At 47.1% G+C, this 19,767-nt stretch overlaps 1 protein-coding gene across 2 annotated transcripts in view; it reads left to right on the forward strand.

Annotated features, from left to right (window-relative positions):
• LRBA (LPS responsive beige-like anchor protein) overlaps positions 1-19,767 on the forward strand; it is an 805,540-nt gene that overhangs the window by 528,338 nt on the left and 257,435 nt on the right. For both annotated transcript variants that reach the window (XM_075347936.1, XM_075347944.1), the window contains exon 41: positions 511-623. In XM_075347936.1, the coding sequence (XP_075204051.1) occupies positions 511-623 (113 nt within the window). The remainder of the gene's footprint in view (positions 1-510; positions 624-19,767) is intronic.

Below are 19,767 nucleotides of genomic sequence, written 5' to 3' on the forward strand. Positions count from 1 at the left end.
AAAAAAAAAAGGCCAATACTGACCCCTATTGTACCTCACTGTTAACTGTGGCGTAATCAGTGTGTGAGTCGTGCACGGTTTTAGTCTGGAACAATGGGGAGATTACCTCTTCATGCAAGTTTATCAGACTAGTATGATACCACCAATCCCTTATAAGCCCATTTTGATGCTAGGTTATGAGGTTATGATTAGTGAGATATTTCAGGATAGTATCTCTCAGAAAACCCTCAAATATTGTGCTCAAAGTAGAGGGTAAACTTGTAAGCCAAGAGTTTCCAGGCTCAGTTTTTGACCCCTCTTTGAATATTTCTCAATACATTTGCTATATTCCAGTCCTGTGGTACAAACTATATAAATAAATTTAATTTGTAGATGTGTTTTATGATGTAATTTTATGTCATTGTTCTTGTGTTAACAGAAATCCTTTAAATAATGTACACATATGATGTCGATATCTGTTTTGTTGATTTATCAAGAAACAAGAGCTTTATTGTTTCTTGTTTTTGACAGGACGAACCTACAATGACTTGAATCAGTATCCAGTGTTTCCGTGGGTTATCACAAATTATGAATCTGAAGAGCTGGATTTGACTCTCCCGAGCAATTTTAGGGATTTGTCAAAGGTCAGTGTTATTTTATAATCGTGTAAATTCGGTGATTGCCTGATAGTCATAAGTAGCATATCAATTTTTACTATATAATTTGTTTTTATATTGCCTATTTTACATATACATTTATCCAATATGAATGAGAGGTTTGTCTAATCTATAGAGGAACAAAAGTTTGTAACCCAGCTTTCACCAGCCCTTAAAGGGACTCTGTCAGCAAGTTTATGTCATGTAATCTGATGCTGCAAGAGTAAAGCCCCCGTCACATTTAACGACTTACCAGCGATCCCGAAAACGATCTGACCTGATAAGGATCGCTGGTAAGTCGCTAGGAGGTCGCTGGTGAGATGTCTCACAGTCAGATCTTACCAACGACGCAGTAACGATCAGCGACCTGTATAACGATCTCGGCAGGCGTTGGGACTGTGTTAGGAGGTCATTGGTAGGCGTCAAACACAGCGATGCATCCTGCCCAGCAGGACATCGCCTTTGAAGAAAATGGTCCCAACCATTCAGCAACGACTAGCAATCTCAAAGCAGGGGCCTGATCGCTGGTAGGTGTCACACATAACGAGATCGCTGCTGCGTCATAGAAACGGGGACGTAGCAACGATCTCATTAGCGATCTCGTTAGCGATCTCGTTGTGTGTGAAGGGGCTTTAAAACAGAAAATTCAGCCCTGAGTCTGTCTTTTTTTTGTTTACCTGCAACATTAGCTTAAGCCTCTTATCTTTATCATCAGTGGGTCTCAGCAGCACATGAGTTGTAGTCCGACTCCGCCTCCTTCTGTGATTAGCAGCTTCTCTCTATGGAAATGTACACTGAGTGCCTGGTGTGGGTGGGGGCAGCTCTCCCAGCACTCCTACATACAAAATCTAAAATTTTTCGCAGTGTCCGAATGGTTGCACAAAGTAATCGAAGTGCTACATCGTTGAACTCAGGGCCATTTCGCCTACATCAAGCTGCTCTCAGATGAGGTAGCAAAAAACTACTGGCATATTCCCTTTAATCAGACTTGTGAATTATTTTATTTATTTTTTTAATATAAGAGAAAGGGGAGCTGATTAAATCAGCAGTACTATAAACTCTGTGTGGTCATTGGACACAGCTAAGTGCTTAATAGGCCTTTTTTTTAGTTAATGATTCAATTGAGGATTGAATATTTATTTAGTTCTGTGCAGGGAGTAAGGAATATTTGAGGGTCAGATTTCATTGAGTGGAGGCGCCATATTCACTTTTAGGGTGCCAACCTCCACGGGCAGGTAGAGTCATCACTTTTTTTTTTTTTTTTAAATTCTTTATTTTGAAAGCCAAACTCACAACAGTACAGGGAGTCTCCTGCTCCAAACAAAATAGCAAATGACATAAAGGCAAGTAATATCATTAACAATGACATCCATAGTATCAGTCTATGCCCCGATACCACCTTCGACCCCGTACCTGTTCGAGTCCGACCCAGTTTAAACAATTTATAACCCAACCAAACCAAAAGAAGAGAAAATTCACAGCAGGCCAAGAATAGAAGAGCCAGGAAAAAGCTTGAAGCGAGAAAAGGAAAGAAAGAAATAGCAAAAGAGATGTAGAGAGGGAAGAAAGGAGGGGAAAGGGGGCGGGAGAGGGGGGTAGTGTTTCTCCGAGGACTCACAACTGCCGCGGAACGGAAAGCAGTCTAGTGTAGTCCGCCGAGTGGGTGAACTCTAACCAAGGAAACCAAGTCCTATAGAACTCGTCCTGTCGGTCATTGATAGAAGATGTCAGGTCCTCCATGTACATAAGATCGGTCACTTTAGATACCCATTGTGTCAGTGTGGGGGGGGTAGTGGACTTCCAGCCAAGCGGTATACAGGACCTGGCAGCCATGACCAGAAATCTCAACAAGGAACGCTTGTACTTAGGTGCCGGAAGTTCCGATAGCTGTAGAAAAAACAATTCCGGGCCCAGTGTAACCTTCGTGTCGATCACCAGTCTCATGACCTCCCCCACCTCCGACCAGAACCGCTGTAGTGAAGGACAAGACCAGAAGATATGCACATAATCTCCCTCTCCTGAGCCACATCTCCAGCAACTGGGGTCCGCGGAGGGGAACATCCTATGGAGTCTGGACGGTACTCTGTACCATCTAGACAAAAGTTTGAAATTGGCCTCCAGCTGTCTGGAACTGATCGATGTTTTGTGCGCCAACATTAGAATATTCTTTCTTTGCGAGTCAGATAGCGCAATCCCGAGGTCCCTCTCCCACTTCAGTAAGTAGTCCGGAGTGGGCTGATTCCCAGCATCCGATAACCAGTCGTACGTCAGAGAGAGTGAATGCCGAACGGCCCCCTCCCCCAGACACAACTTCTCGAAACTCGTAAACGGCCCGGCGTACCGAGTGAAGCAAGGAAGGGAACTCAAGAAGTGCCTTAACTGCATAGCCCTCCATTCCCCCATCAGATCAGGAGGCAGGAGACCCCTAATAGCTGACAGAGAAGGCCAACCTCCCTCTCCCCCCAAGTGACAGGCTCTGAATCTCCCCTCCAGAACCCAATTCCGAAAGACCGTGTCCGAGAGACCAGGACGGAAATCCGGATCGCCTATAATGGGTGACATGGGGGAAGGCACCGGTAGGAGGAGGCGGCGGACCTCCCCCCTCGAGCAGCAATCCAAAGTAGCGCCAATAGTTGGATGAGATCTCAGAGATGGCGGGGGCATACTCGTGAGCCAAGGAGCAGCTGGAAGAGGGATGTTCGAGAAACTCTGTTCTAGGGCGACCCACGACTTTAGCCTAGCATGTCGACACCAATCCAAGACCCTGACCATGTGTGTAGCCCAGTAATACTTTTTCATGTCTGGCATCCCCAGGCCCCCCCTGCTCTTGGGTCTGGACAAAAGAGAACGGGAAAGTCTCGCCGGCTTATTCGCCCAGATAAATCTGGAGTGTAATGAAGCCAATTCCCTGAAGAAGGAGCTCGGGATCTTGATCGGCAGGGACTGAAAGAGGTATAGGAGACGTGGCAATATGTTCATCTTCAATATTGCGCATCTCCCAAACCAAGTGAAGAGGCCCCTACCCCAATTTGCACAGTCTGTTCTAATGGACTGCAAAAGGGGAAGGTAGTTCAGCTTGTATAATTGACTGTTGTCCGCTGCCAGCTGTACCCCTAGGTACTTCAAAGATTGACAAGCCCACCTAAACCCGAACGCAGATTGCAACGAGATCACCTGCTCCTGGGGAAGTGATACGTTCAGAGCCTCTGATTTTGACATGTTAATTTTAAAATTAGAAAGGAGGGAGTACGTTTCAAGTTCTCTCAGAAGGTTGGGGAGGGAGACCCGAGGGTTAGTTAGAAAAGTAAATCATCAGCATACGCTGCGATTTTGTAGGTGGAATCGGCGGCCTTGGGTCCAGAGATGTTAATATTCCCTCTAATTCGGCTGAGCAAAGGTTCCAGAGTCAGGATAAAGATCAAGGGCGAGAGAGGGCAGCCCTGCCTGGTACCATTAAGAATGGGGAAGCTATCTGATAGAAGACCGTTCACCCTAACCGCGGCCGAGGGATTACTGTACAATGAACTTATCCATTGTAGCATCATCTTCCCCAACCCCACCGCCCGCAGAACCTCTTCCATAAATACCCAATTGACTCTGTCGAACGCTTTTTCTGCATCGGTCGACAGGAGCATCAAAGGTAACCCTTCAGTTTTAGCCTTGTGTATTAGGTTCAACGCCTTAGTGGTGTTGTCTCTCGCTTCCCTCCCCACCATGAACCCAGCCTGGTCAGGGTGAACGATCCCCCCCATCAGAGGAGAGAGTCTATCTGAGAGAATTTTGGTAAAGAGCTTCAAATCCGTGTTAAGAAGGGAAATGGGTCGGTAACTGGAGCAGGCGGCGGGGTCTTTGCCCTCTTTGGGGATAACTACTATGTTAGCAGCCAGAGAGTCCCTCGGGAAGGGGGCCTTTCCGGAAAATGGGATATTATTGAAGGCTGATAGAAATGGGGAGAGCAGTAAGGAATTCATCTTTTTGTAATATAGCAAAGGGAACCCATCTGGGCCGGGGGCCTTACCCGAGGGGGAGTTTTTAATTGCTGCCCAGTACTCCTCCTCCGAGATAGGTCTTTCCAAGGCAGCCGCGTCCTCGGGTTTGAGATGTTTCAAGTCCGACTCCGAGATATACCTCTGAATCCGTTGACGCAATTCCGTCCTGGCCCTCTCAGTCCGTCCCTCATCTATTGAGTAGAGAGAGGAGTAGAAATCTTTAAAAGCAGAGGCTATATCCTTCGGTAAGGTGGCCCACCTATCCCCAGAGGTTTGTACTCTGGGGACATAGCCCCTCACACGTTGTGCCCGCAAGGCTCTAGCCAGGGTCCTGCCGCTTTTATTGCCAAATTCGTAAAAGTGTCTCCTACACCTAGCCAGTGCCCCCTTAGCCTTTTGATACAATAAGGACCGCAGTTCCTCCTTCTTCCTAGCCAGGTTGGCCCCCACTTCCCCGTCCAAAGACCCCTTATGTACCACCTCCAACTCTCTTATGTCTGCCAGGAGTGATGCAACCGCCGCCTCCCGTTCTCTTTTCAACCGGGCTCCATGTTTGATGAACAACCCCCTCACCACGCATTTATGAGCTTCCCACACAATGTTGGGAGACATCTCCCCCCCCACATTCTGGACAAAGTATTCAGTCGTAGCCTCCCTCACTTCCTGCATTGTCACGGGATCATTAAGTAGTGAGGTGTTTAGAATCCACTGACCCTTCCTCTCGATGGGACCGCCGAGAGACAGAGTAATTGTAATCAGGGCGTGATCAGAAAATGATATGCATTCGATCGAAGCATCCACCAGAGAGTGTAAGTCCCCATGTTTGAGAAAGAAAAGGTCCAACCTGGAATAGCAGTTGTGGACAGCAGAGTAAAAGGAGAAGTCTTTGTCTGAGGGATGCTTCAGCCGCCAGGTGTCCACCAGTTGGTGGTCATGTAGTCCCCGTCTCATCCGCCGCAACGTCGAGTGTGGCAGGCAGGACACCCCTTTTGAACTGTCTCGCGCCGGCTCCAGCGCAACATTAAAGTCCCCCCCAAGAACCAAAGTGCCCTCAGCGAATTCCTCTATCTGCTCAAGGTATCGCAGCAAGGTAGGGCATTGACCTGCATTAGGTAGGTAGACTGCCGCAAATGTAAATGTCTGAGTTGCGATACGACCCTTGAGCATCAGAAGCCTTCCCTGATCGTCTGACCGGGAATCCAACAATTCCCAAGGGAGCCTGCTAGATAATATGATGCTCGTGCCCCGAGATCTGGAGTCAGGAGAGGGTGAGTGATGCACTTCGGAGTACCTCCTGTCCAAAAGTTTATATGGTTTGGCATCACAGTAGTGTGTTTCCTGAAGGAAAGCGACCTGTACTCTATTTTTCCACAGTAAGTTCAACAGGATAGACCGCTTCTCCGGGCTATGCAGTCCCTTAACATTTAGGGAGCCCACCCGTAGTGTAGCCTGCCTCTGCCCCGCCATTCTCAGTCATGAAGCCCCAGAGAAACAATCAGGAGGTGGGTGGGAGAGAAGAGACAGGATTGGAGGCAAGGGGGGTAGGTCGGAGGGTAAGGGAAGAGGGGAAACGGGATGCCAAGAAGAAAGGAAGAAGTGGGGAGCTTTTAAAAGGAGAAGATGAGAGAAGAAGAGAAAGAAAGAGAAAAAAGATCAGAAAAGAGCGCAAGAAAGTAGAATAGCAGCAGGGCTGCTGCACGCAGTACCGGGAACCAGCCCAGGGACTGCGCAAGAAAATATAGGGACAAGAACTGACACGCGACCAGAGCGCTGGCCCGCGCCCCGCGTATTGATACTAAGTGACCCCATGCCCCCGTCAACCAGGGAGGATCATCCCCCTATCCTCCCACAACCCCCCCCCCACCCAGAACGACCAAAATAATAGGGAACAGCCCCCCCCACCCCCCCAAAACATTTTCATGAAAAAGCGGTTTTCCATTTACTTAAGGCAATACACTGAGTTCATGTGTATAAGTCAATAACAAACTTTAACCGAACCACCTGGTTTCAGGATTGGAACTCTTGCGTTGGGGGCGAGAAGTTGTGGGCAGCCCTCCCAACTCCCGTCTCCTCAGCTCCGACCCACTCCACCATCACCTCCTCCGGCACTCGTCTCCAGCCCTTGAAGTCCCGCAGTATGCCAAGCTCCTCAGGTCTCCTCTCCCTGGATGTGGCGGGCCTCGCTCCTCCTCCTTCGCCGCCCCACTGGTGCCTGGGGTTCCCACTCCAGCCAATCCGGAATCGGTCGGTCTGGTATCCCCAGGAAGGCATAGAGATCCGGAAGCTCCGAGTGTCTCTTTAACAGGAACATGGAGTCCCCCTTGCGTACAATCAAGTGAAAGGGGTGGCCCCATCTGTATGAGGCCTGAGATTCTTTGATGCTGAGCAATAGAGGATGCAGTAGACGTCGCATGTATAACGTGCGGCCGGAGACATCTGGAAAAAGCTTCACCATGACCCCTTCCAGCTCCACCGGGCCATGCGACCAAGCCCCCTGTAGTATCCTCTCTCTGTCTCCATAGTAGTGCAAGCGACACAGTACGTCTCTAGAGGAAGAGGCGGATCTGGGGCCCGGCCTTGCGACTCTGTGTATTCTATCAAAGAGATAGGTAGCCTCCGGAGGTCGGTCGGTGACCCGGTTGAAAATGGCCAAAACATTAGTGCGCAGGAGGTCCTGAGACCAGTCCTCCGGAATGCCCTTCAGTCTGATGTTGTTTCTTCTACTTCTGTTCTCTTGATCATCTAATAAAAGGGCAAGATCTCTAACACGGGCATTAGATGTCTCACAGTCTCTTTCAATCCTCTCCATTCTACTCTCCAAAGACTCTTGAGCCTGTTCCGTAGCCTCAATTCTGTCCTCCAGCACAACCATTTCCTCCCTCAGAGTGGATAGCGCCATCTGCTGGGAAGATTCAATTCTGGCTACCACATCCTCCAAATCTTTTTTGCTAGGGAGGGCCAGGATGAGCCTCCTCAGGGCTTGCATGTCCTCCTGTGGAGGGCTAGAGGACGGGCTGCGTGATATGGACTGGGAGTCTGTATGCCCAGAGTGTGGAGGGGTGCTTTGTGTGCAAAGTGTGGCAGGCATCCCCAGGTCCCCTGCTCCCTCCATACACTGGGTCCCTGCTCTGTCTGCAGCTGCACGCTGTGAGGCAGATTGAGCCGCTCCCCCTCCCCTTCTGCTCTCCATATCTTGCTCCGTTCTTTCCGGTCTCACCACCGACTCTGTCTCCCCCTGCTCACCCGTGCTGTCCCTGGAAGTGGCGTCACGCGCTGGATGGGAGAGCCGAGCAGCCCCTGGGGGATCCCCCGACGGAGGACGCCACGATCCCGCCGGCGCCATCTTGCTCCGGGACGACAGCAAGGTCTCGGGCGCCGCCGCCGACAGGAACCTGGACAGACTTCCCTGTGGCCTCTGGCTTGCCGCCGGGGAGGTAAGAGCGGGTCCGGCTCCCGGTTTCTTCTTTGGGGCCATCCTGGGTGAGTGGGGACCGCGGTAATAGCCGATAATTGTCTGCGGGCGCGGGAGCTCAGTGATCCAGCGTCCTCACGCCGCCATGTCCAGGACACGCCCCCTAGAGTCATCACTTAGCAAACAGGTAGCAACCCCGGCTCTCCAATTTCTCCACCTCCTGACCCCTTACCATTATCATTTTTTATATGTTTGTCCCACCTTCCTCTTGGCAACTGATTTGCACTAAATTTCACCTTTCTGCACTAAGATTGACCTTAATTATACACACAATTTTATTTTATTTTATTTTTTTTAATGAACTGAAATAAAAAGGTTTTTTTTAATTTATTTGAGGATATTCATCTGTAGATCCTTATTTATTATTGTCCTCTTATTTTGTGAATATCTGTTAAATGGTATAGAATGTTTATCAGCTAAAAAGTAGAATATAAATTATGAAATTAATCAACCCAGAACAAAAAGCAGAGTAGACTTAAATGGAATCTGTCAGCAGTTTTTTCTACCTCATCTGAGAGCAGCATGATGTAGGCAAAGAGATCCTGAATCCAACGATGTACATGTGCATCTCAATACATTAGAATATCATCAAAAAGTTCATTTATTTCAGTGATTCAATACAAACAGGAAACACATACATTATATAGAGTCATTACACAGAGTGATCTATTTCAAGTGTTTATTTCTGTTAATGGTGATGATTATGGCGTACAGCCAATGCAAACACAAAAGTCATTATCTCAGAAAATTAGAATATTATATAAGACCAACTGAAAAAATGATTTTTTTAACTCAGAAATGTTGGCCTACTGAAAAGTCTGTGCAGTAAATGCCCTCAATACTTGGTCGGGACTGCTTTTGCATGAATTACTGCATCACTGTGGTGTAGCATGGAGGCGATCAGCTTGTGGCACTGCTGAGGTGTTATGGAAGCCCAGGTTGCTTTGATTGCAGCCTTCAGCTCGTCTGCATTGTTGGATCTGGTGTCTCTCATCTTTCTCTTGACAATACCCCATAGATTCTCTATGGGGTTTAGGTCAGACGACTTTGCTGGCCAATCAAGCACAGTGATACTGTGGTTAATAAACCAGGTATTGGTACGTTTGGCAGTGTGGACAGGTGCCAAGTCCTGCTCGAAAATGAAATTTCCATATCCAAAAAGCTTGTCGGTAGAGGGAAGCATGAATTGCTCTAAAATTTCCTGATAGACGGCTGCTCTGAATTTGGTCTTTATAAAACACAGTGAACCTACACCAGGAGATGACATGGCTCCACAAAACTTCACACTAGACCTCAAGCAGCTTGGATTGTGGCCTCTCCACTCTTCCTCCAGACTCTGGGATCTTGATTTCCAAATGAAATGCAAAATTTACTTTTATCTGAAAACAACACCTTGGACCACTAAGCAATAGTCCAGTTCTTTTTCCCCTTGGCCCAGGTAAGACGCTTCTGGTGTTGTCTATTGATCATGAGTGGCTTGACACAAGGAATGTGACACTTGTAGCCCATGTCCTGGGTACGTCTGTGTGTGGTGGCTCTTGAAGCACTGACTCCAGCAGCGTCCACTCCTTGTAAATCTCCCCCAAATGTTTTAATGGTCTTTTCTTAACAATCCTATCAAGGCTGCGGTTATCCTGGTTGCTTGTGCACCTTTTTCTACCACACTTTTTCCTTCCACTCAGCTTTCCATTAATATGCTTGGATACAGCACTCTGTTAACAGCTAGCTTCTTTAGCAGTGACCTTGAGGTGCACTTTTATAACTTGCATTACTGAGTGCAGCTGTTCTGACACAATCAGAATTTTTTGATTTAGTCATATAGCAAAGCTGAAAGAGCTGTCACACCCACACAAGGCTCTCAATAGAGATTATACATTGACAATGAGGTGTCAATCACAGGAGGGGCGTGTTGGACTGCCGTGCGCGTGACTTTGTAGTCCGAGCAATGACTGCTGCTTGAATAAAATAGCAAATAGCAGATCGGACCTTGACAAGACACATCCCTGAATTCTCTCTATTAACCCTTGCAGCATGTGGTCTTCAGCTTACATAGCAAAAACCTGCTGACAGATTCCCTTTATACTGAGATAGGAGTATAAAAAACTGTCAAAATTAACCTGTTATATTGTTTGTATTAGAGCTATTGTTCTATCCAATTATATTTTTTTACAAATAGTTTACAATGGTCTAAATTAACATAAGGAGTAATTGTCGCCTGACCAATCCTCTCTTTTGCCCATGCCAATGCCACGCTGATTCCTGCTTTTTGTTCCTCCTGGTCCAACGGTAATGTGGCTTGCCGACATGTTACTACTGCATAAGTCTCTGGCTTTAGAGGCGATGTGTGGGCACCACTGACAGGCCAGCAGGGAACCACATGAGCATTGGCACTGGAGCACCAGGAGATGAGTATGGTGAGTATCACTATTTTACACCATTGCAAGCTGGTTTTAAGAAAAAACTAATTAGACAACCACTTTTCACTGTTGTAAATTAGCAATTTTACGCAAAATTCCTTCCACCCCAAGTCCCTAAATGACAATCATATAAAACTCTTCTGTAATTCCGACAATTGTTGGTGATGCAAGAGCTGTGTTTTGTTCATTGCTTTCTACTGGCATCATTTTTATTAATTGCACTGTCTAGGGACCCAGGATAAGCTCCCACTCCTGACACTCACTGAGAACAGAGGCCATTACACATAAGCCAATTAACAATGACTAATCTCCCGCTTTCCACTAGAAAGTGTCATATTTGACTATTCTATTTCAGGCAGGCAGTTGATGAATGTAATGGTGTCATCTTCAGGCGCTTGGTTCTGCAGGTTTATTTGCATGTGGTGTGTGATGGGAAAGAATCTGCAGTTCTGATTAGATGCGGTGTGCGCTTTCTGTTGGTTTACAGGGCAATAAAACTGTCCCAGCTTTCAAGCTATTTTTCATTCTAAATTTCAGAATTGTTCAGCATCCCCCAAAAATACTTTACTGCCTCCAGGTAGAGTTTATATGATGTGTATACTTAATCCCATTTCCAGATTAGATTAGATTTAAAGGGAACTTGTCACCAGTTTTTTGCTTTATAAGTTGCGGCCAGCACCAGTGGGCTCTTTTATATACAGCATTCTAACATGCTGTATATAAGATTCCCAGACGCTGTGTAGAACATAAAAAATACTTTATATTACTCACCTAAACCGGTCGCTGCGGTGGATGTGGGTCAAATGGGTGTCTTTGTCCTCTGCTGCCAGCGCCTCCTCTTCCGGCCATCTTTGTCCTCCATCTTCTGAATCCGCGGTGCATGACGTGTCTGACGTCATACACACTCGCTGGCGTTGAGGTCCTGAGCAGGCGCACTTTGATCTGCCCTAAGCAGGGCAGATCAAAGTATTGTAGTATGCATGCGCGGGACCGGCGAGTGTGTATGACATAGACATGTCATGCACCACGGCTTCAGAAGGAGGACAAAGATGGCTGAAAGAGGAGGCACTGGAGGACGAAGACGCCCATTTGAGCCACATCCACCGCAGCAACCAGTTTAAGTGAGTATTATAAAGTGTTTATGTTCTACACAGCGGTCTGGGCTCTTATATAGTGTGTCCATCCATATCCTGTCCACCGCCATTAACTTGAGAACGACGACAGCTATAGGAATAGAAGTGGTGTCTAGGTATATTAAAGTAGCCATGCGCTACGCAATGAAACTACCTATAGCGCCACCTGGTGGAAGACAACAGAGTTATCATTTTTATCTTAGAAACGGAACGAGATAGAGAAAAAAAGTGAATTACAAAGTTGCATCATCAATTCAATACAAATCGACACCTTGCATACAGAAATGCTATGATATGAAACCCTTGACACCCCCCCCCCCCCAATCATTGAATGCTGGTCACACATATGGCGCTCATTTAACTTTGATGCTCAAAGTGGCCACCGTCAGCTGTAGTGGACATCTGGACTCTGGACAGCATACTGTATTTTGCTGCATGTTGTGCAATATGGTAGGGGACACGTTTGCAGAAGCATCTGTGATACGTCGTCGTAGGTCCTGCAATGTTGGTGGAGGGGTCGTATACACCTGCTGTTTGATGTTGACGGGGTATGCGACAGAGCAGTAAGGGACACCAGGCCAATGAACAATCCAAGAAGATTTAATGAGACAGGGAGCATAAAACATCCAATAATAAAATGGTTCTTTAGAGTCCACACAAAGGAAAAAGATCCAGGGAAATCCGACGCCAAGGAAAAGGCAACAACAGTCCTTAGATGTGTTCCTTAAATCCGATAGCGTGGCTGAGACAACACAATCCCATGTGGCCACTTGATCTCCAGTCTGCAACAGTCCATACACATTCTCTATGATCCAGCCTCAGCCATAGGTCCTCATCCTTCTGCAGCCGATATCCAACTAACTGAACTAACATGTTCTTCTCTCCTGGGATCAGCCCCTTAGGTGGGCACACCTCCCCCTGGCCATTTGATGCATGAATGGACTTTAGACTGCTGGCTCTGTTCTGTTTACCAAGTTGTAGATTGGAGAAGTCCCATGCTGAGAAGAACAATATATATATGCAACCCCCACCAAATCAATGACAATAGCTACTGCTGAAGCCTGATTGCAATATGATACAGGCTGGGGGAATGTATGGTCAGTTACATCCCAAGACATAGTACTACAGCAAATACAGAGAGAAGGTAAAATACATCACATGGCATCTTATACAAAAATATGGGATGGAGAAAACTACGTACATCATGACAGATGTGACCTCACAGAATTCTAATGGGGTCAGGTCAGGTGAGCGTGGAGGCTACTCCACGCAGCCACCATACCCAATGACTTGTAGGAAGGTCTCCATGAGGTATCGCTTCACGTCCGCAGCCTTGTGAGTTTTACACTTTCTAATCATAGCATTTCTGTATGCAAGGTGTCGATTCGTATTGAATTGATGATGCCCTACAACTGTGTAATTTACTTTTTGTTCTCTATCTCGTAAAAGTTTTCGAAATAAAATGCTAACTCCGTTGTTTTCCACCAGGTGGCGCTATAGGTGGTTTCATTGCGTAGCGCATGGCTACTTTACTATACCTAGACACCACTTCTATGCCTATAGCTGTTGCCATTCTCAAGTTAATGGTGGTGGATAGGATATGGGTGGACACACTATACAGCATGTTAGCACGCTGTATGTAAGAGCCCACTTGTGGTGGCCGCAACTTATTGGGCAAAAAAACGGTGACAGGTTCCCTTTAGCGGAAACAGGTTAGAACAAATCCAAGTCCCATACTCTCAGCTATATTCTGAGCTCCCATAGCAATGAATGGAGAAAGCCGCTACAACTGTCTAGAATCCGCCCCTTTCTCACAATGGAAACGACAAAAACCCTCACCGTAGCCCTGATCCACTCTCGCCTTGACTACTTTAACTCTCTATTAATTGGTCTCCCCCTAACTGGACTCTCTCCTCTACAGTCCATCCTTAATGCAGCAGCCAAGGTCACCTATCTGGCTAACCGCTACTCGGATGCCTCTGCACTGTGCCAGTCATTGCACTGGCTGCCCATATATCACAGGATCCAATTCATACTGCTTGTTCTCACGCACAAAGATCTCCACAGTAGAGCACCCCCCTACATCTCCACCCTCCTCTCTGTCTATCACCCCACCCATTCTCTACGCTCTGCAAATGACATTCGACTAACATCCACACTAATTCGAGCCTCCCACTCCCGGGTCCAAGACTTCTTCCGAGCTTCACCAATCCTCTGGAACGCTCTACCCCAAGAAGTTAGGATGAATCACAACTTACTCAGCTTCATACGCACCCTAAGGACGCATCTTTTTAGGGCGGCCTATCACACTCTCTAATCAAATTCAATTCACATAGTCCCTCTACAACTTCTAACAACATAACCCCACGTCAAACCCCTTGGCACCCAAATGCATCTCAAGGTTCTGGCCAACTGGTCCAGGAAGCCATTATCTATTTATCAATCTATTCCTTGAGATGGCTGGTTTGTCATTGCAAATAAGCACTTGTACCTTGCCCCCCCCCATATCTCATTGTAGTTTGTAAGCTCTCTTGAGCAGGGTTGTCTTTTTTTTTTTTTCTTTTTTTCCCCTCTAAATATTGTTTCTATATATATAATTGCCTTATTCTGTCTGTCTGTCTGTCTGTCTTGCTCCAAAATTGTGTCCTTTCGGTGACAAACAGCGGATTGGCCGCTGGGCTCGCCATGGCCCCGCCCCCCGCACGGATTGGCTGCTCGCCTCGGCTCCGCCCCCTCGCACGGATTGGCCTCTCGCCCCGGCCCCCTGCACGCATTGGCAACTCGGCCACGCCCCGCCCCCCTCACGCATTGCACGCTCGCTCTGGCCCCACCCCCCGCACGCATTCCCCGAACCGACTCCCAGGTGAGTGCTGTACCCCCGGGAGCCCACATCAGCGAGCGCCTACAACCCAGCATTGCTGGGCTTGCCGGCGTACGCTGGTGTGGGCTCCCGTGCGAGCAGGGTACGCTGGTAACCATGGAACACATCGAGTAATATTGTAGCATGGTTACCAGCGTACACCGGCTCCCAGGTGAGCACATCAAGGTCCTGCAGCGGCTAAACACACACACACACACACACACACACACACACACACACAGACACATCAGATCACACTCAATCTCACACACACCTCATACACACATCAGATCGCATCCACACATTTACAACATCCCGTGATATCGCTTGCTTCTCGGCGGCGATACTGTGCGCTATACTTACCAGTCTCCGGTAGATGCTAGACTGTATGGGCTTCTTCCAGGAATGACGCTATTCAACAAGCCCCTATCACATGGGAGGCAGAGGGGCGAAGCATGATTGTAGTGGAGGGAGAAAATATTGCCAAGCTTACTAACCAAGCTGGTCACAGGCACTAACCTGGAATGAGCACATACATTCTAGGATCATACGTACCTGCTCCCATGGCCCCTCCTACTTCCGTTGCCGCTCATTAGCCTCATACATATTCACTGCTTCCCCCCACTGGAGTCTGGGGGTCTATCATATAGTAAAAAATAAATGTTAAAAATATGACTTTAGGTCCCCCCATATTTTGATACCCAGCACATATAAAGCCTACAGCCATAGGCTGCAGCCCCCCCCCCCGCTGTGGGCTTTGTCTTGGCTAGGTATCAAAATAAGAAGAACCCCCATGCTGTTTTTTTTTAAATTATATCAATAATTAAAAAAAAAACTGCCTGCGGTTCCACCCAATATCAATACCCAGCCAAGATAATCAGCTGGGGGCTGGTTTTCTCAGGCTGGAGAGACCCAGTCTAAAAATATCAGCTTGCAGCTGCCCAGGATTGTCGCATCCATTAGATGCGACAATAAAAGCACTTTACCTGTCTCTTCCCGAATTGCGATTGTGCGGTGGCAATCGGGGTAATAAGGGGTTAATCACAGCTCAAAGCTACGACAAAGCCCCCCATCACCAATCTCTAATAATTAACAAGAAATAAACACAAACACCGAAAAAAACCTTTATTTGAAATAAAATACAAAAAGTCCCCTCTTTCACCACTTTATTAACCCCATAATCACCCCTGCAGGTCCGTTATAATCCACACGAGGTTCCTTGGCGATTCAGCTCTGCTACATCTGAAGATCACGATCATAGCGCGCAGCCATAGAACTGGACTGCCCGCTGTGAGCTCCAGAGAAAGAATGAGCCGCACGATCAGCGGTCACTTCACTCAGGTGATTCCAGGTCACAGCTGGCGACAGCTGTGACCGTAAATACCCTGAGTGAGGTCACCGCTGAATGCGCGGCTCACTCATTCATGTATAGACTCGCAGGCCAGTGATTGTTTGCACTTAGATGCTGGGGTCGTGTCTGACTGTAACTAATCACAGATAAAAGCAGTGAATATGTAATGAGCGGGGAAGCGGAGGAGCCGCAGGAGTGTACAGCCGCGCCGGGGATTCGGTAAATATACTGCGCCTGCTCCAATCCCCCTATCCCTACCACCATTTAAGTGCCGGACAGATACCCTGGATCAATTCCGGGCCTAACCGGGTTTTTATTAACCCGGTTAGCCCTGCTGATGTAGGGTATTTGCCAGTCCACCTGTCACTAGGGTGAAAACCGTAGCAAAAGCGCTGCAAAGAATTGACATGCTCATTCTTTTCATAATGCAGCAAAACCGGAGGTATTTCACAAAACTGTCAGGAAAAAGTCTTGACGTTTTTGTGTATGTGTGCATGAGATTTCAAAAATCTCATAGACTTTGCTTGGATTGTAAAAAGCAGCATTTTATTAGCATGGATTTGCAAAAAAACAGGGCAAATCTGCAGCTAAAAAACGCTCCAAAAACGCCCAGTGTGAACATAGCCTGATCTGTATTTCTTTACTTCAGTGTTGTTGGTTTTACTGCTTGTCAGCCATGCTCCATTTTGGCACCATGAGGACCAGTGATTCCAGTTTAGATTGTATTTGCATCTCGCCCGACTTATAACTCTTTTGTGTCCATAGGCACCCATGCACTTATGCCAAAAAGTATCCTTTTGACGCATATTGGACCCTTTTGGAAAGTGCAATACTATGCTTTCCTGTGCAGAGCACTACACTAAACAAAAAAATAATTTAAGGGAACCTTTTACTGGATGTTTATAATACTCACCTGGGCGGAGCAGACTGGTCAGATTTGCTTCTCTGTTCTCCAGGTCCACGCCTCCTCTTTCAGCCATCTTTGTCCTCCTTCTTCTGAAGCTAGTGCGTTCTACATTATAAACAGAAGCCGACATTGAGGTCCCACGCAGGCGCACTACAATACTTTGATCTGCCCTACTCAGGGCAATGGTGGTCTGCCATTGGGTTATATGGGTGCAGAATGCCTCCAGACTCCACAATTAGTCGTACACGGAGGACTGGTTTTCTCATAGTGTGATCATAAGCTAAAGCAGCAACTACTAAAATATAGAAGTGTGTAAGTAATTTCCACAATTTAGCCTCAAGGCAAATTTACCAAACCTTTCATTATTTATACAGCTTTGGTAAATTGAAAGCCACATTGTGATTGGCTGCTAGGGGCAAAGATGGTCTTCGTTTAGAAAGCTTTGTTAAATCTGCCCCCTTGTTTTTAGAGTGTGTTACCATCTGACATATCCACTGTAGTATTAAGTATATCAACACAAATGCTTACCGTATTTTTTGGACCATAAGACACACTTTTTTCCCCCCAAATGTTGGGGGAAAGTGGGGGGTGCGTCTTATGGTCTGAATGTAGGGCATGGCTGCGGGGAATGAGGGTGCTGCAGTGGAGTGGGTCATCGGGGGCATGAGCGGGCTGCAGCAGCGCCTGCCATGACCACGTGGGCCCGCTCATTACATATGCACGCCCATCTCTCAGCGCTGAAGCCGGCGGGGACGACAGGTGGGCGGGAGGATGGGCGGGGACGCGCGCATAGTAAACAGCCAGCTCGCGTGATCACCCCTGGCAACTACAGCCTGGAGTGATCATGCTCGGCTGTATTCACTGCCCCCCGTGCATCATCATCAGCGCGGGGTGCAGTGAATCAATGTACTCACCGTTCCCCTGCAGCACCGCAATCTCCTCCTGTCTGCTTGCCGCGGCTGTATGGAAACTAGCGGTGCTCACAGCGATGACGTCATCGCTGGGCGCACGTGTCCCCACAGTCACGCTGGCAGACAGGAGGACATCGCGATGCTGCAGGGATCGTGGCCGGCTCAACACAGTGCTGCCGGCAGACAGGAGGAGGAGCGACGCTGCTTGGAGCGAGGAAAGGTGAGTGTAAACGTTTATTTATTTATTTTTTTTGTATGCCACTGGAGGCAGGACATAGCAGGATGATGGGGGTATATGAGCAGGATGATGGGGGTATATGAGCAGGATGGGGCCATATAGCAGGATGATGGGAGTATATGAACAGGATGATGGCATATAGCAGGATGATGGGGGTATATGAGCAGGATGATGGCGGTATATGAGCAGGATGATGGGGGTATATGAGCAGGATGATGGCGTATATGAGCAGGATGATGGTGTATATAGCAGGATGGGAGCACATACCAGGACGGCAGTATATAGCAAGATGGGGCAATACCAGGATGGGGGACTATATCTATATATATCATATATATATATATATATATATATATATATATATATATATATATATATATACACACACACAAGGCAGGAGGATCATTACCAGGATGGGGTACCTTAGTAGAGAGTTTGGGGACATTACCCCCATAATAGTGTCAGCAGCAGATACTCGCCCCATAACAGTGTGTCATGACCACATTTTTTGCTTAAAATTTTATTTTCCTATTTTCCTTCTCTAAAACCAGGGTGCGTCTTATGGTCCAGTGCGTCTTATAGTCCGAAAAATACAGTACTTGCCGATTTTTTCCCTTTTCATTCCAAAGGGTCACATCTCCTGCATCATTTGACATGCTGTGGATTTCAGTGTCCCAGCTCTGGTCAGTTTACGTTTCAGAAACTCTCATCCACAATGCTGCTACCGTAACACACAGCAGATGGTAATGGGATTCTAGATTAAAATGGCAAAGAGCAGTTTTTGAGGACAAAATATATTTATCTATTGTAATTTTTTTCTGTAGCTGTAAAAGTAGAATTCTAAACCAAGGATAAATGTGCGGCTTCTGCTCTGATTCTTTACCTTGTCAAAATATTGTCCAAAACCTAATGTTTTTGTTATGTCACTAACTGGACATTTAGACCATATTTGGATTGGGATGTCATTAAGTACCTTACCATATTCTACATAAGCATATTAGTAAAGGGTTATTCCCTTTACGGGGCATGGGCGGGCTGTGACAAGGGACATGGGCAGTGATGGTCGGCGTGGGCGGGCTGTGACGGGGGGCATGGGCAGTGTCAGGGGTGACAGGTGTGTGGGATTGGGGGTTGCAGCTTGTGTGAGATAAAGGGGCTACCTGGTTAGGGGCCCATTCGGACGTTTCACCTTCCCCTGAGTCGAACACCTAGCTATGCCTCTGCTGCTGCCACATTCTCAGAATCTATTAGGGTGCCAGTAGTCAGACCGCTAGTTATCAGCATTGAATAGAGTAAGGGGACCGCCGAGATGTCCCTTACAATAGCTTCTTCAAAGTGTGTTATTAAGCATATGGTGGGTTACAATTTTCGGTACACTTACAATAAGCGTGCAATGCGGGGTATGACTATCCGTATCATTTAGTTTTGTAACCCAGTTTATGATGCATAGTGCTGTTCACATTACGTTGATATTCTCCATGTCATTAAATAACCAGTAGTTAGAGGTAGGGGGGAATGCCTATGGTTTATTATTTTATGAAGAAACTTCCCAGCCAGTTGTCTTTAAATGTTCCTTAAGTCTGTGGGTCCAGATTTTCCCTTTTTATGTATTTATGACTTCTTATATTACGGATGACACCCACAGTACAGACAGCGGAGGGAGGCTGGGAGCTGAGGAATGAGACGACTTGTAAGAGCTGTCTGTCTAGTATACAGACGAAGGCGAGATAAGAGACAGACCTGCATCCAGTGACTAAAGTGGAGACAGATTACAGTGAAATTAATTTCTCCCAGAGCCCAGAATATATACACTCCAGCCAGGTGAAGCTATAAGGATGGTCTCGTCAGCAGCCT

The sequence above is a fragment of the Anomaloglossus baeobatrachus genome, chromosome 1 (genome assembly GCF_048569485.1).
Source record: "Anomaloglossus baeobatrachus isolate aAnoBae1 chromosome 1, aAnoBae1.hap1, whole genome shotgun sequence".
Lineage (NCBI taxonomy): Eukaryota > Metazoa > Chordata > Amphibia > Anura > Aromobatidae > Anomaloglossus > Anomaloglossus baeobatrachus.